General features: G+C 51.8%; 1 protein-coding gene across 11 annotated transcripts in view; it reads left to right on the top strand.

The window, feature by feature from the left end:
• KMT2C (lysine methyltransferase 2C) overlaps nt 1–25,324 on the top strand; it is a 181,217-nt gene that overhangs the window by 143,248 nt on the left and 12,645 nt on the right. For 8 of the 11 annotated variants that reach the window (XM_037516187.2, XM_037516195.2, XM_037516201.2 and 5 more), the window contains exons 36-49: nt 469–2,382; nt 2,784–3,076; nt 4,093–5,897; nt 6,912–7,023; nt 9,491–9,569; nt 11,059–11,122; nt 12,916–13,148; nt 15,927–17,627; nt 20,585–20,797; nt 21,415–21,579; nt 22,917–23,058; nt 23,154–23,310; nt 24,832–25,010; nt 25,104–25,240. In XM_037516187.2, coding sequence (XP_037372084.1) covers nt 469–2,382; nt 2,784–3,076; nt 4,093–5,897; nt 6,912–7,023; nt 9,491–9,569; nt 11,059–11,122; nt 12,916–13,148; nt 15,927–17,627; nt 20,585–20,797; nt 21,415–21,579; nt 22,917–23,058; nt 23,154–23,310; nt 24,832–25,010; nt 25,104–25,240 — 7,194 coding nt within the window. The remainder of the gene's footprint in view (nt 1–468; nt 2,383–2,783; nt 3,077–4,092; nt 5,898–6,911; nt 7,024–9,490; nt 9,570–11,058; nt 11,123–12,915; nt 13,149–15,926; nt 17,628–20,584; nt 20,798–21,414; nt 21,580–22,916; nt 23,059–23,153; nt 23,311–24,831; nt 25,011–25,103; nt 25,241–25,324) is intronic. The other 3 variants (XM_037516170.2, XM_037516207.2, XM_037516178.2) reach the window with 3 other exon arrangements.

Below are 25,324 nucleotides of genomic sequence, written 5' to 3'. Positions count from 1 at the left end.
GTAAGATGGTATCTCATGGTAGTTTTGATTTGCATTTCCCTGATGACAAGTGATGTTGAACATTTTTTCATATGCCTGTTGGCCATTTGCATTTCCTCTTCAGAGAAGTTTCTTTTTAGCTCTTCTGCCCATTTTTTGACTGGATTATTTTCTTTGTTGTTGTTGAGTCTCATCAGCTCTTTGCAGATTTTTGTGATCAGTCCTTTATCATTAGTGTTGGGTGCAAAAATGTTCTCCCAGTTGGTGGGGTTTCTCTTTGTTTTTGTTATTGTCTCTTTTGCTGTGCAGAAGCTCTTTAATTTGATGTAGTCCCAGCTGTTTATCTTTGCCTTCACTATCACTGCTTTGGGTGATGTGTCTGTAAAGATGTCTTTGATGTGCAAATCACGTAGTCAAACACATGAACTTTTTGCTGCTCTCATACATGCAGCAAAATGTGTGATGGCTTTTTCTTCCCTGTCCCAACAGCAAATGCGTCAGAAAAGTAAGCAGCAGGCGAAGATCGAAGCCACACAGAAGCTCGAGCAAGTGAAGAACGAGCAGCAGCAGCAGCAGCAGCAGCAGCAGCAGCAGCAGCAGCAGCAGCAACAGCACCAGCAGCAGCAACAGCTCAATGCTCAACCCCTCGTCGGCCCATCCGGGTCAGACACGCCGAGCAGCGGGGTGCAGAGCCCACTGACCCCCCAGCCGGGCAACGGCAGCATGTCTCCCGCACAGTCATTCCACAAAGACCTGTTCCCAAAGCAGCTGCCCAGCACCCCAGTTTCCACCTCCTCCGACGACGTGTTTGTAAAACCGCAGGCTCCCCCTCCGCCGCCCGCGCCATCCCGACTGGCCCTCCAGGAGAGCCCGGCACCCACTCAGCCGCCTTCGCCGCAGGTGTTTTCACCTGGGTCTTCCAGCTCCCGCCCGCCATCCCCCATGGATCCCTACGCGAAAATGGTGGGCACCCCGAGACCACCTCCGACGGGCCACGGTTTTCACAGAAGAACTTCCGTGCTTACGGAAAGCTGTGCCCCTCTTCCATCCGTCTCCAGGCCCCCGCCCATGATCGAGCCCGTGGGAGGTCGGCCCTCCCCAGCCAGGGACCCCTGCCCCACTGGCGCTCACACAGACCCCTATGCCAAGCCCCCGGACACGCCCCGGCCTGTGATGACAGAGCAGTTTCCCAAGCCCCTAGGCCTGCCCCGGCCCCCCATCGTTCCAGAGCAAACTGCGAAGGGGTCTCCAGCAGCTGGAAGCAGCGATCCCTTCACTAAACCGCCACCCCGGACAGATGTGTTTCAGCGCCCACGCATCCCGGACCCGTACGCACGGCCTTTGCTCACACCGGCACCTCTGGACAGTGGCCCTGGGACTTTCAAGACACCCATGCAGCCCCCTCCACCCTCCCAGGAGCCTTATGGGTCGGTGTCCACAGCGCCGCGGCGGTTGCCTCTTGACCCTTATGAAAGGCCTGCTTTGACACCAAGACCTGTCGACACCTTCTCTCACAACCAGTCAGGTGACCCCTACAGCCAGCCCCCAGGCACCCCACATCCGGCGATGAGCGAGTCTTTTGCCCATCCTTCAAGGGCTTTTTCCCAGCCTGGAGCCGTGTCCAGGCCAGCCTCTCAGGACCCGTATGCCCAGCCCCCAGGGACACCGCGGCCTGTCCTTGAGTCTTACCCCCCGCCCTCAGGAACACCTCGCTCCAACCCTGACCCCTACGCGCAGCCTCCCGGCACCCCTCGGCCCACCCCGGTGGATCCATACAGTCAGCAGCCGCCCACCCCCCGCCCACCCCCTGCAGCAGACTTGTTTGTGCCGCCTACAGCTGCTCAGAGGCACTCGGACCCCTATGCCCACCCGCCTGGGACGCCCCGGCCTGGCGTGTCTGTCCCATACGTGCAGCCGCCCACTGCTCCCAGGCCACGGATGTCGGAGGCCTTTGCACGGTCCTCCTTGACGAGGCCAGTGCCAGGGCCGAGTCAGGACCCTTTCCTGCCGGCAGCCTCGAGCCACGGAGCAGCTGTCCCTGGGCCTGCAGGCAGGTCACCTGATATGTGTGCCCAGACGCCGCGGCCTCCAGGACCTGGCCTGCCAGACACGTTCAGCCGCGTCTCCCCATCTGCAGCTCGGGATCCCTATGACCAGCCCCCCGTGACTCCCCGGCCCCCATCCGACACCTTTGGAACAAGCCAGGTTGCTCGTGACATTGCTGACCAGCCCCGACCTGGGTCGGCGGGGACCTTCGGCACACCCTCCAAGTCCCCAGTGAGCTCTCAGGGCCAGCAGTTTCCTGGTGCGCCACAGCTCCCAGGGCCCGCACCCACCGCAGGCATCTCTGAATCACAGAGCACTGTGAATATGTCTCAGGCAGACACGGAGAAACTGAGGCAGGTGAGCCCCACGCGTGTCCCATTTATCTCCACCATGTTACCGAGAATGCCTGTCCTGTCGTCAGACCGAGTCACTTCTGCACACGTGCTCAGGTGTCTCATCCTCTTACTCAGTGCCCTTTGCCGCACGGCGGGGAATCACTGAGATTGGTAAAAGGCTGTTCCGTAACCGAGTTCAATCTTGGTGAATTTGTGGGGGACCCATAAACACAGAAACTTTCCATTTCGCAGTAGCTGTCTGGCAAATCATCCATTAATTTGCCGTGACCTGTTTCATCATTAAGTGTAACTGGTGTTTCCTCAGAGGGTAAAACGTCAAGGTGTCATGAACACTCCGGGCCGTGCACGTAGCAAGCGCGAGCATTAAGGAAGCGATGCAGTGACTTGTTTCTTCCTTTTCAGCGGCAGAAGTTACGTGAAATCATTCTCCAGCAGCAGCAGCAGAAGAAGATGGCAGGCCGGCAGGAGAAAGGGGCACCGGACCCCACTGCGGTGTCCCATCCAGGGCCCCTGCAGCACTGGCAGCCCGAGGGTGTGGGCCAACCCTTCACTCGGCCCCCGCCCCCCTATCCCGGGAGCATCCGCTCACCCCTCATCCCTCCTCTGGGACCGCGATACACACTTTTCCCGAAGGACCCACGTGCACCGTACCCTGCCGATGTTCCTGGGATGGGGATGAGACCACATGGGTGCAGGTAACGCTTTCATTTGGTACCAGATTTAAGTGCTGACAGATGAAAGGAGTGAAAAGTGGTGACTCTTGATCAAGAAGTTCTTACTGCTTTTTAATTCTTGGTCCCCTTGAGATACAGTCAGTGTCACTACTCACCCCTAAGGACATTCCTTTTCTGAAGTTGACATCATGGCCACTGTGACGCCTGTGTCTGCCAGGCAAAGCGCCTGCCCGGTGATGAGTGAGCAGGGTCCTCTCCAGAGTCTTAGTCCATGGTCATTGTGGGTGTTTTTCTGTGGGAGCCTCTCATGACGAGGTGGGCCAGAGGCAGCCTTTCTTGAAGCGGCGAGTAGAAAGACCCCAGCCCCTGGCTCCTGAGCTAGACCAGGAGGTGCTTCTCCTAGACGTGCTTCAATTTCCCTAGTCATTGGTCTAGTATGTACCTCTCTGGTGTGGTCTTACCCTTATTTTCATTTTTTTCCTTCTCCATTATAATTGCTGTCTTTAATTCTACCTAGAACAAAGTATATTGTGAACATGAATAATAAAATTAGTCTCGTAACTATTCACTTACTAATCGTCACAGCAGTGTCCACCTCACCTGCTGTGCTTGATCTCTTTCTCCCCCCATCCTCCTCGTGGACAGGGGCCCATGAGTCCGTCACAGTTTGTTCAGCCCACACCCTCACTCCAGCACCCTCCTCATAGGCTTTCTTCAGGTAGTCCCCCAGGGTACACCAGAAAGACAGACCCCACTTGTTTCAGGAGAGCTGACTTAATCCACTTTGGGGCTCTTCCTCTGACTTCATTTATGTTACCTGTTAAGACTCAGGCGTGGTGTCCGCCAGGGGCACTCACCCAGAATTCACAGATACTTTACAAGTGCTTTGTGCAACAGTGGTAATTTGGGGTTTTGTCAAGTCATTGTATTCAGCTATAATTTTGTATGTGCCTTAAATCTAAAACGCGTCCTTTTTCAATTAAGTCCAAGTTCAGTGTAATACTTAATGCAAACTGTTTGCTTCTTTCTTCTTTTAGATTTGGATTTCCAGGCAGTGGTCACGGTGCTATGCCCAGTCAGGAACGCTTCCTGGTGCCTCCTCAGCAAATCCCAGGCTCTGGGGTCCCCCCGCAGCTGAGACGGTCACTCTCTGTGGATGTGCCCAGGCCCTTAAATAACGCGCCACTGGGCAACCCGGTCGGGCTGGCCCAGCACTTCCCACCCCAGGGTCTCCCGGTGCCGCAGCATAACATCCTGGGTCAGGCGTTCATCGAATTGAGGCACCGGGCCCCGGATGGCAGGCCGCGGCTGCCCTTCAGTACCACTCCTGGCAGCGTGTTGGAGACATCTTCTCACCCAAGACACGGGAACTTCATTTCCAGGCCCGACTTTCCAGGCCCTCGACAGACAGACCCCATGACCCGACCTCCCCCAAGCCTCCCTGGCCAGCTGCCCGTGCACCCAGGCATGGAGCCGGTACCGCCATCCTCGCAGCAGCAAGGCCATCCTGTCCACGTGTCTGCAATGGTCATGAGGTCTCTGAGTCAGCCCTTAGGTGGCGAATTTTCAGAGGCCCATTTGTCCTCCGCCACTCAGGCTGAAGCAGCGTCTGATAATTTACAGATTGCCACGCAAACGTCCGATGGTCTCGAAGAAAAACTTGATCCCGACGATCCATCAGTGAAAGAACTGGACGTTAAAGACCTGGAAGTCAAAGACTTGGATGATGAAGATCTTGAAAATTTAAATTTAGATGCAGAGGACGGCAAAGGAGATGAACTGGACACTCTGGGCAATTTGGAGACGAACGACCCCAACCTGGATGACCTCCTGAGGTCAGGAGAGTTTGACATCATCGCCTACACAGACCCGGAGCTCGACTTGGAAGACAAGAAGAGCATGTTCAACGAGGAGCTGGACCTCGGTGTCCCCATCGACGACAAGCTACATGGCCAGTGTGCGCCGGCTGACCCGCAGAGAAAGGAGCAGGACGGCAAGACCACGGCTCCCCCTGAGAAACACTCGCCGTGGAGAAAGTCTCCCGTGGGCAGTGACATAAAAACCGAAGCACCATCTCCGAATTCCAAAGGGGACGTCAGAGTTGACATGGAGAAAGGTGACGAGGCCAAGGACTCTGGGGAGGCTCCCTGCTCGCAGGCTTCTGCCCCTGTGGAGGGGAGTGAGGGTGAGCGGCCGTCCTCCCAGCCAGCTGATGCAGATCCCACCGAGAGGAGGACTAACCCCAGCTGCGGTGGGAGCACAGGCCTCGGCCCCACCCAGCAGCCCCCTGAGGAGGCCACCACCTCTTGTGGCCTAACAGCATCGACTCCTGTTCTCTCCAGTTTACTTGCTCACGAGAAGCCTGACGCCGCCGACGTGGGGCCTTTGGGGTCTCCAGCACCGACACTGCCGGCCTCCCCATCCAGCCGAGTGCAGGGCGTGCCACCGGCCTTGATGACACCGCCCGGACAGGTTTTGGATAACAGCATGAATTCTAGCGTGGCAGTGGTCTCCAGGGTAAACCATGCTTTCCCTCAGGGTCTGCAGGTAAATCCGGGGTTTGCTCAGGGGCAGTCAGCAGTCAGCCACAGTTTTGGGACTGGAAAACCTGCCGGTCAAACAGTGCCGCTGACAAGTCAGCCTGGGACCAGTGGCCTACCGGGGAACCAGCAACTGATGATCCCTCAGATGACCCAGCAGGGCAGGGAGAGGCCCCTCCTCCTCGAGGAGCAGCCCCTACTTCTGCAGGATCTTCTGGACCAAGAGCGGCAAGAGCAGCAGCAGCAGAGACAGATGCAGGCTATGATCCGGCAGCGCTCTGAGCCCTTTTTCCCCAACATCGGTAGGCACTGCGGGCCCCCCTCAGTTGTGGGTAGGGCGGGCTGCGTGTGCTGCTGAGATTGCTGGGTTTAGGGGCACTTGCACGGGAGCACTGAGGCTCTGCTGCTGTTTCCTCAGCTGTAAAGTGAGAGCAGTTAGTTTTGGATTCCTCCCAGGTGAACCCTGATATTCAGAGCTTCGAGTATCAGATCCCCTCAGTTCCGTTGTGTAGGACTCTGTTCAGTGGAAGCAAGAACCTGTTTTAGCTCCTTCTAGCAGCCATTATGTAGACTGTCATAGCAGTGAGCTTGGCAGTTTGTTTTTTAACCTCATAAAGCTCATCAGCCTATTCCTAATGGCCTACGAATTAAAAAACTGCAAAATGGCAATGTAGTAAGAACACCTGAGTGTTAAAGGACACAAGTTTAAAGGATGCTTTCTCCTAAACAATAAAATTGACATTCTAAGGAAAGACACACTAAAAAAGTGAAGTTGACATTCTGTCCTGTGCACGTTACCAGTTTCATCACTGGTCTATTTCTTTTTTGTTTTCGTGCAAAGCATCGTATCTCAGTAATGTATCCTTATTGCAAGCATATGCCCTCACTTCTAAGGAGTGACGACAGCGTTATTGGATTTCCTTAATATTAGAAGTAACTGCAAATGCTCATTCCTGATATTAAATTCCTGAAGAAGCACTTGTGCGTAATTTCACAGTTGGTGCATGTTCGCTGAGAAAAAACTCCATTGCTTTAGATCATTGACTGTTAGGATCCCCCTTGATTAGACTGATTTAGTCTTATTTTAATTCTTGCGGGAGTCAGTCACTAAAGTCCTGCAGTTCTGAATCACTGAGACAGGGTTCTTAAACATCTCGTAATTCCCTCTCATGTGGAAGCCTGTTATAGTGATTATTAAATAGTAAGAAGTAAGAATCTATAAATTACATCATATCGGTGATAGTTATTTTACCTCTTTGTGAGACTTGAACTAAGTACTATGAAATCAGTAACTTGAAAATATATTTCTCCTTCAGATTTTGATGCAATTACAGATCCTATAATGAAGGCCAAAATGGTGGCCCTTAAAGGCATAAATAAAGTAATGGCACAAAGCAATATGGGCATGCCGCCGATGGTGATGAGCAGGTGAGTAGAGATGTCTCACATTCCTACTGCACGCCACGAAGCTCATGAAGTTATCGCTGGTGCTTGGAAAGAGCACACAGAAACTCAGGTCATATTCTTGGAGTGAACAGTAAATATTTAGATTGGCTGTCATGTCAGCTGAATATGATCAGTTGTAAAATGCTATAGAAATGCAAGGATTTAAATTTCATTAGTTTCAAGGGAAGCATAAAACAGCCCAGAAAAGCTTGAAGAACAACATACTTAATAAGGAAATTGAAAACATTGAAGCCTGTGTTCTTGTAAATACCTTTAGAATGGTTAGTGCTAACTGAGAGCTCCTTGGGACAGAGATCTTCCACCCTAGTGGATAAGAAGATGAAAAGGGTGTAGTAGTCAGTGGGCTATGTTGAGAGAAAGCAGTTTTTTTTTTTTTTTTTTTTTTTTTTTTTTTTTTAATAGAGGCATGCTTTATTTATTTGTTTGCTGGTTTGTTTGTTTTGTTTATACATGCACTGGGTACAGTCAGAAGCGCGGGAGGGTGAGAGAATTCACCAGAGCCAGAGCGGGGAGCAGAGCAGGCAGAAGGACCGAAGTACACTGCTGAGGGGAGCAGCGGGCGGCAGGAGAAGTCTGCACGCCATGTGGGACCCTCCTCCGGTGGCCGGGTTGCAGCCGGGGATCGAACCGGCGCCGCAGAGGCAGCGGGCAGCATCGCAACCCAGCGCTCAACCGCTGCGCCACCGGGGAGGCCCGAGAGAAAGCAGTTTATTGAAGCCAGTAACGACCTGTTATCCCACCAAAGGAACCACACTGAGGAGCATAGGGTATTTCATGACTAGTCATGAGGAATAGCTAAGAAGACATTTAAAGTGAAGAATTGGAGATTTTGTAAGTCCTGTAACTGCTAGCGGAAAAATGGGAAGCGTGCATTCAACGCGACTGAGAGTTGCCTGACTCTGACTCATTGAAGTTGGGGTGTTTATACCCCTTGGGGGAGGAAAGAGCCGCGGGGGCAGTGTCGCCTAAGTTGTGCTTGTGGATGCTGAGAAAGCTCTGCCTGTGAGGGGCAGGCTCATGGGTTCAGCCAGAGGCCCTGAGACGTTGCATGCGTGCGCCTGTGTCGGTGGCTGCCAGAGTCCTTCTCGCAGTCGTGGGGACGCAGCCTCATTATCTTGTTAAAGCCCTTGTCTTTTAAAAAGGAGTAAGGATGGTGGTGGAAATGAATATAAGATCCACGTGAACTTTAGACACCCAGGATTCTTAAGGTGACCCGGGAGTCCTTACAAGTGTATTTCTTTCTCATTGGCTGTTTGGAAATGATGACTAAGAACCAGGCCCACATAGAGTCTGTGGTTTCTTAAAGAGGTTCGCTGTTGAGCAGCATCTCAGCATTGTTGTCTGCCACGGGGGCTAACTTTTTTACCTTGTGAACCTCTGGACAGTCCTTCGCAGAACATTTTGCAATAAAATTGGAAGGCAAATGCAAAAACAGCATAATAATGGAAATCAACTATGTTTGAAATATAGTCATTAAAACTTTAAAGTTATGGTGTGTCTACTTCCTAACCAGTTTAGATAAGGTCGTATGACTGTGGCAGTTTTAAAGGACCCTTAACCTAAATGACCCACAAGGAAAGTGCTCCCCTTTGGCCATGAAGAGAATGAGTCTGTCAGTGATGGCAGCAGAGCCACTAGTAAGAGTCAGAAGGCACCGCCCTTCGCTGGGCACGCGGTGACGTGGTGGGCCTCGGGAGGAGACCCCGGCTCTGGCAGCCTCTCCCTGACTGAGTGATGTGCCGGTGGAACACAATGCCACCCTTCACCCTGCGGCTCCTCCAGTGAGGGCGTGGTGGGAGCGACAGCAGCCAGGAACCTGGAGCCTATCACGGCGCGTTGTGGGGTGGGCAAGAGGTGAGGAGAGCTGTGGGCCAGGTGCTTCGCGCACCTGTGCTATTGGGGCCTTGAGGGCTGCTCTGTGACTGATTAGAAGAGTGTTTAGCCAGATACTTGCAGCTGTAGAGATTTCTTCTTGGTCAGTGACTGATTTTTGATTTAGCATTAGATATAGAAATGTACAAAAATGAAACTTCTTAATTAAGGTACTTTTTCTGTTTTTGAATACAAAATATCTAAGTTATCAGAAATAGCTAATGTTGGGATCAAGAAATAATCTCAATTTATATGATAAAACACATTTTATATAATGAAACACCACAGTATTTTGTATCCAGAAGACCTGGAGCAGTTGTCAGGGTCTCTCGTGAGGCACTTAACAGAAAGCCTGTGGGAGGGCCCTTGCTGCAGCCTCAGGCGGCCTCCCGGGGAGCCCCAGGGAGCCGGGGGAGGTGGTGTGGTGGGCTCACACGGCCCAGGGGACGGTCTCAGTGAGGCGAGGCAGTCTCACGCTTCCTCCCGCGGAGGAGACCTTTGCCGGGTGTGGGCGAGTGCGGTTCTACAGTCGCTGACACGCGTGCTTCCTCCCCAGGTTCCCCTTTGCCGGCCCCGCAGCGCCCGGGGCACAGAACAGCGAAGGCCACAACCTCCTGCCGCAGGCGCTCGCTCAGGTACCACTGCTCTCCCTAGCACTCGCCAGGCCCTTTGGCGGTGCTGCTGCAGGTGGTGGGGCTTAGACCCGCCAGAGCGGGCCCAGCAGACGGGAGGGCATTTCTCCCTTGTAAAGGAAGGACCGATTAAGGTTAAAAGCGGGTGATAATTTCTGGGAAGGACTCCCCTGTGTAAGGATGGAGAGTCACGTGGAGGGAAGCTGAGGGAAGCTCAGCGATTTTGGTTTTGCTTTTATTTACCTTCAACTCCAGACCTTGTCATGACCTGCATTTTGGAATTAACCCATTATATTTAACACGTAAAGCTGCTCTGAACAGTAGAAAATATTGATTCAATTCATTTTAATTAGCTGTGGTCATGCTGTGCCATTTACCCATTGGAATAATTTGGTTTTTTGCATATTCAGCACTTACAATAATTTTAAGTATAGGATCTAAGTATTTAATAGTGTCAAGCAGTGTCCAGGACAGCAGAACTGCTCATTTCATGTTTTCTCCAATGATTTTTTTTTTTCCATGTACCTGCCTAGAAATAAGAGAAAACTACCTTCTCTGTGACTTTTTGGAATTTCCTATTTTGCCCTGTCAGTTGTGCTTTAAATTTATTTTGCTGATAGTCATATGATTTTCATTAATTAAACAAGAGAGAAACACCATCTGACACAGTGGGAAAAGCATTGCCTTCATAGCTGAGTTTCAGAACAACCCCCAGTCCCACTGCAAGTTCACTGTGACAGTCTGGGCAACTTCTTTACCCTGTTTTCTGAATTGTCAAGTGTGACACCGTCTGCTCTGCAGTGTGACAGGGACTGTGTGTGATACTGGTGGCACGTGCTTCAGAGTTGTTACCCTATATTCAGCTCACGTCCAGTAGAAATCAGAACGACTGAGTAAATATTTGTTAATACTGTTTATCAGTTAACTTTGTCCATCCGAGTGTTGCCAGGGAGCTGTAAGATCACCCGTACCTGTTCACTCACTCAGGGAGTCGCACACGCAGTCAGAAAGGAAGGCTAATCCCGAGTCGATGTGTATTTGTCATCTTATTTGTGCATGTGAGGGTCCCTGGCTCACACAGGGCTTTGTTTTGTGGAGCGGAACCCAATAGCCCTGGAGCCCATGTCATAGGCCGTGCTTGTACAAGAGACTAGGTAGATTTCATCCAAAGGCGAGGTTTTATGTGGGCCTCTGCTTAAGCACTGAATGTACTTGCTTTTCCCCACTGTTAACATTTTTGATGAATCATCCCTTACCTCAAACATAATTGTTACTCACTTGAAATCTAGGATATAGTGGTTTAGAGATAGTTGTAGCTTTTCAAAAATTAGGTTGTCACACTAAATAATTTTGCTTTTTATAAAAATCAAAGGTGGTGTAGGAAACTAGAGGGTTTCCCCCTTCCGTTTCTTTTTTTTTTTTTTTTTTAAAGTTTTTTTCCCCTTTAACTGAAATGTGGAATAAACCTATTTGTAAATTTTACTTATTTTAGGATGGCAGTATAACACATCAGATTTCTAGGCCTAATCCTCCAAATTTTGGTCCAGGCTTTGTCAGTAAGTATAAATCTAATAAGTTACATGTTCTCTGGGGATTGCTTGTTGGCACTACATCTGTGTTCTTCTCAAAACGTGGGGTTAGCTTAGCTGTGCTACTTCTAGTCTGAGTGCCCTCTCCTACGAAACACCACTGCCCTATGAAGCGTCTCTTCTTCAAGGCATGTATTTTCATTGCTTTATTTTCTCTGTGCATGAAGAACTACAGTTAGAGATAAATACTCTAATACAGAAGATACCATCTTCCCACTCTCTTCAGTACTGTTGCAGTTTTGTATGTAGATCGGGCACTTTACAGTCTGTAGAGCTAAGCCACCTGTTGCCGTAGCGACGGTCTGCCTGAGTGCCAGGGCGCAGATTAGCAGTGATGGGGCTGGCAGCATGTGTGAAGGAGGTGGTCCAGGATGCCCGCGAGTTCTTCCTCGCTCCCTTCAGGGACCCCAAGGTGGTTCAGAATAGCAGTCCGAGTTCTCCCCAAACTGAACCTTTCTGAAATCTTCAGACTGTTTAGCTAACTTTTTTTCACCGTTATTTTTCATTTTGCTCACCTCTGCTCTCCTGGTTCCAGAAACCAGAAAGGCTTTCCTTGCGGTAGGTCTCATTCTACCAGAAGCAGAACTTCTGAAATCTTGTGAAAAAGCCTGTTCTTGAAAAATGCCCTTCAAATTTACTAGACTAGATTTCAAGTTCATACATGTACTGGAACTTCTGGGTTTAGGAACAAACCCAAAGTCTGACCTTTTGAAATTACCCCTGCATAAATTATTACTATTATAATTTGAACACATTTGCATTGAAAACAAGTAAACTGCTTTGACCAACTGGCTTTTTCTGGCTTTATTGTGCCCATTGGCTTTGGCTGGATTCTTACTGTATGACAATATTCTGTTTACATTGATGTAATTTTTCAGCTAATGTCCTTGGAATTGTATTTATTAATTTCTTTGTCTTGATAGTCAAAAAGGTTTATTCAGAATTTCACTACCATAAGAAAACCTTTTTGGGGGCTGATGGGGAGGGGACTTGGCATCAGTGAAGTAAAGTGCCCTTAAAGAATAAAGAAAGACTCCTGGTACAAGGTGAAGAGATATAACTATTTGGGGAGATATTAGTGACAGTCATAAAAGAAGGAAGGATTGTACTTGGTTAGTTGTTCCTTACTTTGGCTTATTTACACAAATACAAATTACACAAGTCATAAAATTGTCATTGTTTTAACATAGATGTTTTCCTTATAAAACATAAATTTTGATTGGTCCTTTCTTAAACATTCTGGATTCCCTCCCTTCCAGTGTGGGAGATTCTCTCACTGTTGAGAAGCAGGGAAATGTTTGAAGCTTAGGGCCCTCAGCGCGGGAGCTGCCCTCCCAGACCTGCCTGGGTCCCTGCGCGGGATCGGGCCAGCGGTCTCTTCAGCCTGTAGGTCTGAGTCACAGCGTACATGTGTAACAACACCCAGTATGACTGTGGGTCAGAGAACCTGGTAGCTCAGTCGTGAGAACATCCCACGTGCTGAAAGCACCTGCTTTCAGAGGGCTTACTCGAGGCCTACTCAGGTTGTATGACCCTGTCCTAAAAACTTGCTTTCTTCATTAAATATTTTTCTGAAATCTTCTACTTTATAGTCCATTGTGGTCTGAAATTTAGTACTGTGCTTTCAAAATATCTGTGACAAGGTCATGGTCAAACTGCATTTCCTTATAAAATGAATTTGTGTAACTCTCACTGTGTTGGACTTTTCCGCAAACTCCCAGCAGACTTAGCACAGATGAATCTTTGATTTTTCCCCTCAGATGATTCACAGCGTAAGCAGTATGAGGAGTGGCTTCAGGACACCCAGCAGCTTCTCCAGATGCAGCAGAAATACCTTGAAGAACAAATTGGTGCGCACAGAAAATCTAAGAAGGCCCTTTCAGCTAAACAGCGTACAGCCAAGAAAGCCGGGCGTGAGTTTCCAGAAGAAGACGCTGAGCAGCTGAAGCATGTCACCGAACAGCAGAGCATGGTCCAGAAGCAGCTGGAGCAGGTGATGCCAAACAGAACATCGCTGTAGTGATAGCGTTCTGGCCTGTCACTCGCCGTGGTGCAGGATTTGGGATAAAATGGTGCACAAAGCGTATTGGGTGGGGGTGGTGGGAGAGCTGGTGGGGGGAAGCCCTGAGAACTCTCATGAGAGTGGGAAGCAACCTGGTCCTCCCCCTGGAGCCATGGGCTTTGGGAATGCCATGGAAGGGCTGATGCTCATCCTTAGAAGGACTGTTTCCACTATCCGACTACAAACTCTGGGGCTAGCTCAGGGATTTCCATGCTTTCCACCACCAAAAACCTGTTCTGAGTTTTGGCTTTGATGATAGAGCTGTGGGGAGGGCCCGGATCGAGGGCAGTACCAGCCAGGGAACCCAGAGGTGTCTTTTCACTTGGAGTTTACCTTTACTCTGCCATCTCCTCTGGTTCTTAGTGGAGTTTCAGATACAGAATTTGAATCATGGTTGTTTCTATGATTTCTTCTCAATATCTTGATTTTAAAACACATTGCTACATCTTAAGATGTAAAGGACTCAGTCTGGAAAAATAAAACCGTTTTGCTGTTACCATCCATCAGAAACCAGGCTTTCCTCAAAACACACACGCTGGAGTAACAATTATATTTAAAAAGAAGTGAAGTTTAAAATAAACTAGTAATAGTGTTTGAAATAGTTTAAAGGTCCAGTGCTAGGTCTTCACCCACGTGAATTAAAAACTTGGGTTCATGCAAAGACCTGTAACCCTAGTATTTATAGCAGTTGTATCCATGGCCACTAAAAATTGGAGACACTCCCAGAATCCTTCAGTGGTGAATAGCTGAATAAAGTGTGGCCCACCTGGCTACGAGGTCTGAAAGAATGAGCCGTTGATACAACCAGGATCCCAAGAGCATTGTGCTGAGAAGAAGTTAGTCCCGACAGCTACATACCCTCTCCACTTACAGAGCGCTCCTAAGAAAGATGGGCCACAGACCCTGGGTGGCCAGGGCATGGGGACAGGCCCAGAGGCTTTGACCATGACAGGCTGTCACAAGGGGGTTTTCTGGCTGACTTTCTGCGTCTTGGTTGTGGTGGTGGCAGCGTGCTAAGGTTCACAGAATTGTACACCTCCAAAAGTCTATTTTGTTTTTAATTGTCAGTTTTATTTATTTATTTATTTATTTATTTATTTATTTATTTATTTATTTATTTATTTAGTGGGACCCTCACCGGTGGCTGGGGATCGAACTGGCGCTGCAGAGGCTGCGGGCAGCCTCGCACCCAGTGTTCAACCGCTGCGCCACCAGGGGAGGCCCAGTTTTAATTTTTAAAATGAAGTTGAAAAGTCATGCAAGCGTTGGTGGAAAGAGAAGCTCCGAGGGCACAGATTTGCTGGGGTGTGCCCACGTGGCCTGCACTCCTGGGCTCACTGACGCAAGGCTCCTTCCAGCCACGGACGGTGGCAGTGGCCTCCTGCGAGGACGCTGGCCTGCCCTGTGGTGGTCACTGTCCTCAGTCTCAGCTGGCTACTGAACTCGGGATGTGGGCTCAGTTGCCTCCCCTCTAAGCGGTAGCCTCCAAAATAAAGAACCAACGAAAAGATGATTATAATCTAATTGCTGTTGTTTAAAACTAGCACATTTCCAGAATAAGAGCTTTATTTTCCTTTTAAAGGTATTCTCGGGCCCATGTTTATTGCTGGTAAACAGTCTCTTAAGGCCAGGTATTTCTTAGAAAGTATTTTTAGCGTTTTTATCATTGTCTTCTGGTATATTTTTGTAAGTTACCTATGATGGGTCCGGGTCTGGTTATTGCAGACCCATGGAGCAAATCCTACTTAAAAGCTAATGCTGAACTGGAAAAATGAGTATATCATCTGTTATTGTGTGGTTGCCACAACCTGGTGATGCTGACCGGGCAAGCCATGAATGAATATTCTAGGTGCTGTTCTAAGTGCTTGGTTCAGTGGTGAGTCCTCTGCTCTGACCAGCAAGCTGGTCAGGAGGGAGTGATGCCGCAGGGAAGGGGCTAGTCTGCCTGGAATCTGGCAAAAAGTGGAAAAGCTAGTTCCGTCACTGTGTTCCATCCATACGTCAAAACTCTGGGCAACACCTGCGTGATTCTGCGTGATTCCAGACGCTAAGGGACAAGGTCGTCCCCTCCAGGATCTTCCCCAGTCTTCGGAGTGAGGTGTGAATGTGCAGGACCGGGCCACCTCTGTGGAGATCAGCCCTCAGCACCGGGCATGTGGCTGCAAGGGCTGAGGGAGGGAATTAACCTTCACAGTCAGTCGTCATGTTGGAGGTTTGCTGGAGACTGTTCAGAATAATGCCCAGAGCATGTTCATTTTCCAGAATTTTTCTTTCACTACGTTATACTAATTTCAAGAAGTTTTACCAATCTCCTTTTTTCAGTCAGGTTCAAATGACGTTTGAGTTCAGAGTTATTTTAACTCTGTGCATTGACATAACTTCTAAGACATCAGAAGTAGCCAATTCCTTCCAGCCTTTATGTGATCTTTACGATACTTAGCTTGGAAAGGAAGATTTCAATATTTAGTTCAGAAAAGTATTTCAAGTCTGGTGTTAAATGTTTCACATACAAAGACATTTTCTTAAAAGACGACATTAGAAAAGTCCTGCTGTTAAGAAGCTGGTGGTCATTGGTGTTGCTTCTGTTTTGTGTGGGTTTCACCTGAGCCCCAGCTGTGCTTTGGGGAGGCCCCATCGTGATCAGCAGCCAGTTTTTCCGCTTTATACCGCAGTGTGGACAAACGGGTAACGCTGACTCTCGTTATCCAGATCCGCAAGCAGCAGAAGGAGCACGCCGAGCTCATCGAGGATTACCGGATCAAGCAGCAGCAGCAGCAGCAGCAGCAGCAGCAGCAGCAGCAGCAATGCGCGCTGGCCCCTGCCGGGGTCCTGCCGGGGGTCCAGCCACAGCCGCCCCTGGGGCCCGGGGCTGCCCCTCCCACCCTGAGCCAGCCCGGCTTCCCCCTGGTGCCCCAGCAGCTGCAGCACCCGGCCATCCTGTCCGGCCACACCAGCCCTGCCAGGATGCCCAGTTTGCCTGGGTGGCAGCCAGCCACCACCCCTGCTCATCTCCCCCTCGGCACCCCCAGGATTCAGCCCCCTTTGACCCAGTTACCTATAAAAGCTTGCACGCCCACCCCAGGGCCAGTGCCAAATGCAAGCCCCCAGAGTGGACCGCCCCCACGGGTGGAATTCGATGACAACAACCCCTTCAGCGAAGGCTTTCAGGAGCGGGAACGCAAGGAGCGCTTGCGGGAGCAGCAGGAACGGCAGCGCATCCAGCTCATGCAGGAGGTGGACAGACAGCGGGCCCTGCAGCAGCGGTTGGAGCTGGAGCCGCGCGGTGCCCCCGTGCCCCAAATGCCCTTCTACGGCTCCGAGCTGCCCTGCGACTTCATGCCCCCACCCAGGCCCCCCCAACAGTCCCCCCAGCACCAGCCTCCAGCTGGGCAGGGCTTGCCCCCGCAGAACATGCCCCAGGGGCCTATGAACTCACCCCCTACCCAGACTTTCCTGCCCACTGGTGAGCGTAGGCAGATGGGAGCTCCCTCCTTTGTTTCCGAGTCACCCTCCATGCCCGGCGGAAGCCCAGACTTCCACCCAGTGAAGCCGGCCCACCCAGGTCTCTCCGGGGCCAGCTTCCAGCAGTCCCCAGCCAGGCCCCCTTTCACAGCTGCCTTACCTGCAGCACCTCCAGTCTCAAGTAGCGCCCTTCCCTGTAGCCAGGACCCCGTGGGGACCCATGGACAGAGTTTCCCCGGAACAGCCCAGTCTCTCATCCAGCTGTATTCTGATATCATCCCAGAAGAAAAGGGGAAAAAGAAACGAACAAGGAAGAAGAAGAAAGATGATGATGCAGAATCCACCAAGGAGCCGTCAACGCCCCACTCGGATATTACTGCCCCCTCGACCCCCAGCGTCTCAGAGGCCACCTCCACCCCCACCGTGAGCACGCCCAGCGAGCTTGCCCCCCAGGGTGAGCCGGAGTTGCCGGGATCCGCTGGTCCTCCCGCCCCAGCCATGGTGGCGGGCCAGCCAGGTGCCGAGTCGGAGCGCAACCCGCCCGATGTAGATTTCCGGCAAGGGACTCCCGAGCAGCAGCCTGACGCAGACACAGAAGTGGCTGGGCCGGCCGTGGCTACACCTACCGCGGCGGAGGAGGTGAAGCTGGAGACTGCCGAGCCCCAGCAGGGCCCGGGCCAAGATGGGCCGAAGCCGGAGGAGCAAGCTGGGAGTCAGGCTGAAGAGAAACTGGTGGCTGAGCCCGTCTCTTCGGGGCAGAGCCCTCCCTGCTCTGCAGGGGCCCCCACTGTCAAAGGAGACTCAGGCAATGAACTTCTAAAGCATCTGTTGAAAAATAAAAAGGCATCTTCCCTTTTAAATCCAAAACCCGAAGGCGGCGTCTGTCCGGAAGACGACGGTGCGAAGGATCACAAGCCGGCCGAGAGGCAGAACCCGGCCGAGGCCTCGGTAAGTGCAGCTCGTGGAAATCAGAGCTTTCTGTTTTCTCCTGCTTTTGTTTTAAATTACGGCAGCTTAACGCCCACCACCACATTGACGTCAGCGCAGCATGGCCACCTTTGGCTCTAAGGGGTCGGTATTCACTGTACCCCCATGGGCCCCATGGCTTTGCTTAAAGCTACGTTACGTGATAATTTGTTCACAGTGTTGTTCAAAAATTAAACACCTGTGGCACAGGCGCTCTGGGGGCGGGGCATGTGGTTCCAGAAGCCTCCCGGGCACCCGAAACCCAGGAAGACCCGCCCCGTGTGTGGCAGGTCCCTCCTGAACCCACACACCTGTGAGAAGGCACAGAGACTGCGGTGGTGCCCACTCCTGAGTCAGCGGGCGGATGCGATTCTCTCCCAGTGCTGCGCACTGTGCTCAGACCCCGCGGCCTCCAGGCAGCAGAGGCACTGATGAGGGGCCCTGCTCCCCTCGAGCACAGCTGGTGCCGGCCGCTGCCTGCCCTCACATGATCGGGGCGCAAGAAGTAAAGGGCCGTGTCTGTTGTCAGCAAGGACACGGTTTCCACTGGCCTCTTTGAAATGACCCCCCTCCCCAAGGCCCGCCTGAGGCCACTCTCTGGGTGTCTGCTGTGCTTCACGCACTGTGATGGGCAGAGACGCTCCTCTCTGTCCTCTTCTGTGCATCGCTGTGCCTGCTTTATGTGATCAAGCGACCTTGGATCTACTTTCATTTTTTTCACGTGCAGGAAGAGATCTTGTCAGAGTAAGACTATCCCCCGTGTTTCTCCAAACTTCCTCGATGTACTTCCAGACCCAGCACATGCGGGTCACAGGAAGGGCTTGCCTGGCCTCCTCACCTCTCTCAGGCTGCGTGGCCGTTGCTGAAACTTCTCCTGCGGTCCTTCTCAAGCTGGGTTTTGTAACTCTTGACTTTTTAGTTGATGGGGTGGAGCAGAACCTTCCATTGTCCGCACTTGCCGTCTTAGCATCAGGAATGAAGCTCTTCCTTAGCAAGGGCTGGCTTGGCTTGCTCCTTGTTTCTGCTTCGTGTGACTCTTCGGTAGGGACTGTGTGGACCTGGTAGAGTCATATAATCTTTGTAGTGATGCTTTCTCCAGTCACATTTGTCACCATCGTGACCTGTGCCCCCAGGAACACTGAACAACTGAGGACCCCCAAGTGCCTGTCTAGCTCTCCACACCGTGTGATCCCGGGCTGCTTCCCACCTCCTCTGTTCTCCTTTTTTGCATCTGACCGACATCTTTTTATCTGCTAAAATGCAGCTCCGAGCCCTCTCCTCCCAAGACTTCTAGCCAGTCTCCTGTCTCTGCTGGTGCCCATGGGCCCCACCCCGCCCCCAGCAGTTTTCTGCCTCTGTACAAGGAGCAAATTCCTTTCCCCGTGGCCAGAAAATTCCACACTGTGGCACTGTCGCAGGAGAGGCTAGGTGTCAGCTTAGAAAACAGCCACCAAAGAGAGCTCCCGCTGGGCTCCGTTGCGGCTCTCACAAGCCACACGGCGGATCGGATAAGCTCCTGAAGCCCTGTGTGCAGATGTTAACTGTTTCAGAGAACAGGATTCTCTGTTGACTTTCAGTCTCTTGGATGACACGATGAAGTGTCAGTAACAGCTGCTCTTCGGGGTTAGCTGTGAGGGTCAGAGCTGGCGTTTGCTGCATTGTTAGTCTCTTCAGTGCCAGTAAGAAATTCATAGGCTCCTGGTCCCCAAAGTGCAGTGGTTGGGGAGCAGCACCTGAACTTGACCTGGGAGCTTTCTAAGATCTGTAGGACCTCAGGTGAGCACAGACCTGCCTATCAGGCCCCAGGTGACTCCTGTGCACCTGTGTGTGGTAAGGCTTTGCTATAGCCTATGGTTCTCAGAACTTAATTGGAATCACCCAGAGGTTTGTCATTGCGACTACTGGGCCTCCCAGAGGTTCTGATCCAGCAGGTCTGGGGTGAGACCCAGAGGGCCTGTGTTTCTAACCAGTCCCGGCTGAAGCTGACTACCACTCTGGGGGTCAGCCTTTGCAACTCACTGGTCCCACTCAGCAGTGGCCAAGCCAGGCTTGCTCGCCTGCCTTCTTCCTTCATACAGGCTGAGAGCAAAACTGTATGAAATTCAGGGCTTGTTGTCCATGAGTTAGAAATGTCTTGCTGGAACATGCCAGACTGGTGTGTGTGTGACCGTGTGGCTTGTGCAGGGCCAGGGAAGAGTGCAGCGTCCTCAGGGCTGCTGCCGGGCAGCCTACAAATCTAGCCTCTCTGCTCTGCGGCCCACCGAGAGGCAGTGCAGAAACAGGAAACAAACCTACTGGCTGTCGTGGCCACTGGAGTCTAGCTGTCGAGTTCAGACCCCGTGGCCGACAGGTGCTCCCACGGTGAGGTAAACAGAAGTGAGGAACCGGTGGACTAGCACTGACGTAGGTCTGCCATCACCGAGTTGAGAGCATAGCACCTGTTGACTGGGTCAGGCGGAAGACAGGGCTCTGGGATAAGGACTCTGTCATGTGCATTTGTTGGTCTCTCCACAAGCACCCACAGGCTGTGAAGTGTCCCTGCAGCCGGCACCCCTTTCAGGGGAACCCAGACGACTCACCCAACCCCTTGACTAAGATACCCTCCTCCACTGTGTCTGGGGAGCAGAGGCTGGATCTCCGCAGGCCCCAGGTTGGCCCGGAGGACCGGGGCTTCATCTGGAAGGAAGTCGGCCCCTTCTAAGCATCCTGCCCTCTCCTCAAGCTGGCGGCTTGCTTGGTTTCTGAGCTTGAGAATAAGGTCTAGAGAAAGCACCCTTCTCGGAGACCCTCTGGGCATTTGACGCCCTGTCCCTTCTTCCTGCCTCTCTCTGGCTCCATGTTAGGAATGTGTCATGGGGGTAGGGAGGGGACTGGACCAACATGAAATGAAAATCAAACATGCGCGTGGTCCCCTTACTTCACCTTTTCCTTCACATCAGCCGACTTTGGGGCCTCAAGTACAAAGTGGTTTTGGATGCGGCAGCAACCAGGTGCCAAAAACAGATGGAGGCAGTGAAACCAAGAAGCAGCGAAGCAAAAGGACTCAGAGGACTGGAGAGAAGGCGGCACCTCGCTCGAAAAGAAGGAAGAAGGATGACGAGGAGAAGCAAGCCCTGTACTCGCACTCCGAGCCTTTCACCCACCTGAAGCAGGTGAGTGAGCCTCGCCACGGCCCCGTTGCAAATTCGGGGGTCGGGGGGGGGTGACGAGTCCCCAGATGCTTCTTCGGCCCTGTTAGACCGACTGTGGTCGCTGACTGTGGTCACTCCTCATCCGAGAGTTGCAGGGAAAAAAGACACCTCAGCAAGCAAGGTGGCCCTGCATGCCCTTGTAACTAGACGGGTTGGTCGGTGGTGGCCAGAGGTCACCGAGGCTCAGAAGGAGCAGCCTCTGCGCCTCTCCACGTGTTTGTCACTCTGGGTGCAAAGGCATGCGGCGGGTGGGCCTCCCTCCCCGCGGCAGACTCGGCTTCCTCACTCCCGGGTGGAGGAGGTGGGCACAGCACCCGCCCTAAGCCTGGAAGGAAAGTGTGTTTCGTGGTGGATGCCTAGCAGCGCCTCTTCAGGCAGCTGAGAATCAAGCCCCCTTTTAAGTCTGCCCCCCGACATTCTGTGATCGCGTTCATTTATTCCAGCATATTTGATGCTGGAAATTTTTTAAATCTGTTTTTTTCTCAAACCTTGTTTGACTAACTTGCCTCGGGTCTTAGGGACGCTGAGGGGCAGTTGTGTTTACCATGTACATTACTCTTAAATGTGTTTTTCGATAGCAGCTCTCTCTGCTCCCTCTAATGGAACCGGTCATTGGAGTGAACTTTGCGCACTTTCTTCCTTACGGCAGCGGCCAATTCAGTAGTGGGACTCGCCTTCTGGGAGCTTTCGGCAGCGCCGCCCTCGAGGGGGTTTCTGACTACTACTCCCAGCTCATCCACAAGGTGCGTTGTCTGCCGCCACCAGCAGCTGGCAGGGCTTGTCTTGCGGCTCCATCTCATTTACGTCTGAACCCCAAGTTTCACGGAAGCTTGAGTTGCACTAAAAAGTTAAAATTGTGCCAGATGATGCACTTGTAACATGGGTTTGGGTTGATAACACAAATTGTGACAAGGTCCAGTGTGCTCCGCGGTGGAGATGATGTTTGCTTCCTTAGCTTTTATTCACTCTTCCAGTAAATCCAAATTCATAGTACAGAGTGAGACTGAGAGATGCGGTTAGGAATCACAATTACCCTGGGAAACGAAGAGGAAAAAGAGTATTTTATCTGATCACGTAGGCACTCATTGCCCACTCTGCACCGATTCTGAGACTGCTAAAATAGCATCGAACGGTGTCAGGTTCTTTGGTGTTTCAGCCAAGTTTTGTGATGGCCTACTGCACATCTGACTGTGTGACATGATCTTTTTGGCAAAAGTATTTGTGAGTGTCCTTACGTTTCCCGAGGCTTCTGTTTAAACTCTAACCCCCGGAGTCCTCTGGGTGCTCCGTTGGTCTGCGCTGCTGGCTTTTCTTGTCACTTAGAACCTGTCCTGGCCCTTGTAACTGTCTTCTCTTCTGTGCAAACTGTGCTCTGACATCACTTCATGGTCGCCATGAAATCCTTTATCTTTGATTTTTAATTCCTCCTCGCACTTGACTTGCATGGTATTATTTACTGGTAGATTCCATCACTCGCTGAGAGAGGACTCTATGCATGGCAAAGTGGCGACAGGGGGAAAGATTTGGAGGGAACCACATTCACGGTGACTCAGCTGTTTTAGTGCCGCTGCTGTTACTTTTGCCTCTAAGTGATTTGGGCCAGAGTTTAATGTCTGAGATGTGAGTAGTAGTTACAGGATCAGAACCGCAAATTCTCCAGTTTCCTTTGTAGACCTGGGCACAATTCAATGAGAATTTAATAAAGAAATTTCGGAGAATTTTTTTCCATTTACTGGTTGAATTTTAAAGCTGTTCCTTGCTGGTTCTCACAGTGATACTTGAAGAATCATACAGAATAGAATCGGGCTCTGGTAATTTGCTTCTCAGCTTTCCAGCTGAGTGCTCAAGCCGAGCAAAGCAGCAGACGGGTAACACGTCCGTACGGTTTCAGCCGTTCGTCCTGCTGAACGGCCGCCTGGCCCGGCATCCCCCTCCTCCTGGGGCGCGTTTACGGATGACGCGCTTGGGGCTGCTGTAGCCCCCGCTTTCCTGTGCTAACAGTTCTCAGAGCTAAGTTTTAGCAAGGTCATTGCGTATTTGCTCAGTAGCGTATAATTAAAAATCTTTTGGTCTCCTGCAGCAGAATAATTTAAGTAATCCTCCAACACCCCCTGCCTCTCTTCCTCCTACACCACCTCCTATGGTCTGTCCGAAGATGGCAAACGGCTTTGCAACAACTGAGGAGCTTGCTGGAAAAGCTGGTGTGTTCACAAGCCACGAAGGTACGACCCACATTTCCACCTCACCCCCTGCAGGCCGATGGTTGTGTTCTGCCACGTGTTAGCTTTGACTGAGTTCTTCGTGTTTTGTGTCTTAGCTCTCCCAGTTACCAAAAATATGGGACCTAAGCCATTTCAGCTGCCATTCAGACCTCATGAGGACTTGCTGGCCAGAGCTATTGCTCAGGGCCCGAAGACCGTGGATGTCCCAGCTTCCCTTCCAACGCCGCCTCACAACAACCAGGAGGAGCTGAGGTACCTGGTCCTTTGCCCCAGATGCTTCTCAGGCTCTTCTTTCCTTTCCCTTTCCTTTCTTTTCCTTTCCTTTTTTAGAATTACTCCTGTAAGATTTTTATTTAGTTTGCGTGGAAGAACTAGGGTACAGGCCAGAGGTGCGGGGATGAGCAATTAAAACAGAGTCATTGGGGGGAGTAGAACAGGCAGGTCCACTGAAATCCACTGCTGAGGGGAGCAGCGGGCAGGCAGGAGAGGTCTGCTGCACCCTGTGGGAGGCTCCCTGGCCCGGGAGCAAACTCAGGCTGTCACAGTAGTAGCACTGAGACTAGCTAGGCCACCAGGGAGGCTCCTGTCATTTCGTTTTGTAAAGCACGTATACCTGCCCATGACGATGCCTGTGGGCGCGCATGTGAAGAACACTCGGGGCAGAATCTGGTGAATGATTTTTTACAGAATTTAAATTTTATGCAAATTCTTACTATTAAGTATAATAGGTTTGTGTATTTTTTTTAAATCTTACATGACACAGGGAATTCAGCAAATAATAATAATGAAGTAGACATTTGAGGCAGTACGGAATCGTTCAAGGGTCCTTGCGCCCTGTCAGTTATTAGTGCGGCTCACTCATGTTTGCAGGTCCCCGGCAGGAAGCCGCAGTCCCGGACGGCAAGCACCCCGCCGCTGGGAGCTAAGCCTCGGACTGTCTCACCCAGCAGCCTGTTACTTCTGTGTCAGTTCTTCAGCCCCAAGATTCTGGCTGGAGAGAACCAGCCTTTCAGTAGAGAATCCTTCCGAAACGAGTTCTGTCCACTCTTCATCACATTCTCCCTTAGAAAATTATTAACGGCCTTGTTTGATGAGTTGAGACATTGTTTAGACTGAGTGCCTGTCCAACTCTACTGTTGGCCCCATAGGGAGCCGGGACCAGCCTTGGGGTGCAGGTCCGGGCCCTCAAGCCGGCAGCTGCCCAGCTCTGCTTTCACAGGGACTCTGTCTGGAGGCCTCTCCTGGTTCCCATTGCTGCCGCTTTTCATGTTCTCCTGGGGTGGCAGCGCCCCAGGCTCAGGGAGTCCCATGCTCCTTCCCGAGACGGCGGTCGCCCTGACAACCTCTGGCCTCTTGCACTAGACCCATGTCCCCTCCTATTGGTCACTTTGAGACGCCATTGTTTCCAGCTCCGCCCCATCACGCACCGGCCTCAGCAGCAGCGCGGGGACTCTGGAGGGGTGGGTGTCGGTCCAGTTTCTGGAGCCTTGGGCCTGAATTTGCAGGGATGTAGATGTTCATCATTTCTTCACCCTGACATTCGTGGCCAGGACGTCATGGTCTCTGGCACACTCACGCTTTAGCTGAGGAAACAGCCCTGGCTGTGACTTTATGACATGGTCTGGGTTTGCCCACCAGGTGTCCTGTTGAAGTCTGAATGGACTGTGACTCCTCATTGCCAGGGGACAGGGGTCCCTCCAGCCTCATGGCCCCCTCGTGGGGGCTGGGCTGGCAGTGGGCCCCTGCCTCACGTGCTGTGTCTTCCTCCCCCAGGGCACAGGACCACACGGGCGATCGGGATACTCCCGACAGTTTCGTTCCCTCGTCCTCTCCCGAGAGCGTGGTTGGCATGGAAGTGAGCAGGTACCCAGATTTGTCCTTGGTCAAAGAGGAGCCCCCGGAGCCTGTGCCGTCCCCCATCATCCCCATCCTGCCCAGCAGCACTGGCAAAGGTAGGCTGCCCTGGCTGCTCAGCACCACACTACAGCCCACGCTGCGGTGTTCTGCTTCTCACTGCCTCTTTGTTTCTTTTTTTCCTTTCAAAGGTTCAGAATCTAGAAGAAATGACATCAAAACTGAGCCGGGCACTTTATTTTTTGCACCACCTTTTGGTTCATCCCCAAATGGCCCCAGATCGGGTCTTATATCTGTAGCGATCACTCTGCATCCTACAGCTGCTGAGGTAAAGAGGGGAGCCCCCTGTGGGGTGCAGAGCACATGCTGTGCTCCCTACCAACCCCCACCCCCCCCACCCCCTCATGGCTGG

The sequence above is a fragment of the Talpa occidentalis genome, unplaced genomic scaffold (genome assembly GCF_014898055.3).
Source record: "Talpa occidentalis isolate TD23 unplaced genomic scaffold, MPIMG_talOcc4v2.1, whole genome shotgun sequence".
Taxonomy (NCBI): domain Eukaryota; kingdom Metazoa; phylum Chordata; class Mammalia; order Eulipotyphla; family Talpidae; genus Talpa; species Talpa occidentalis.
The sequence above is the reverse complement of the archived record's forward strand: the minus strand, read 5'-3'. Positions and strand labels throughout refer to the sequence as shown.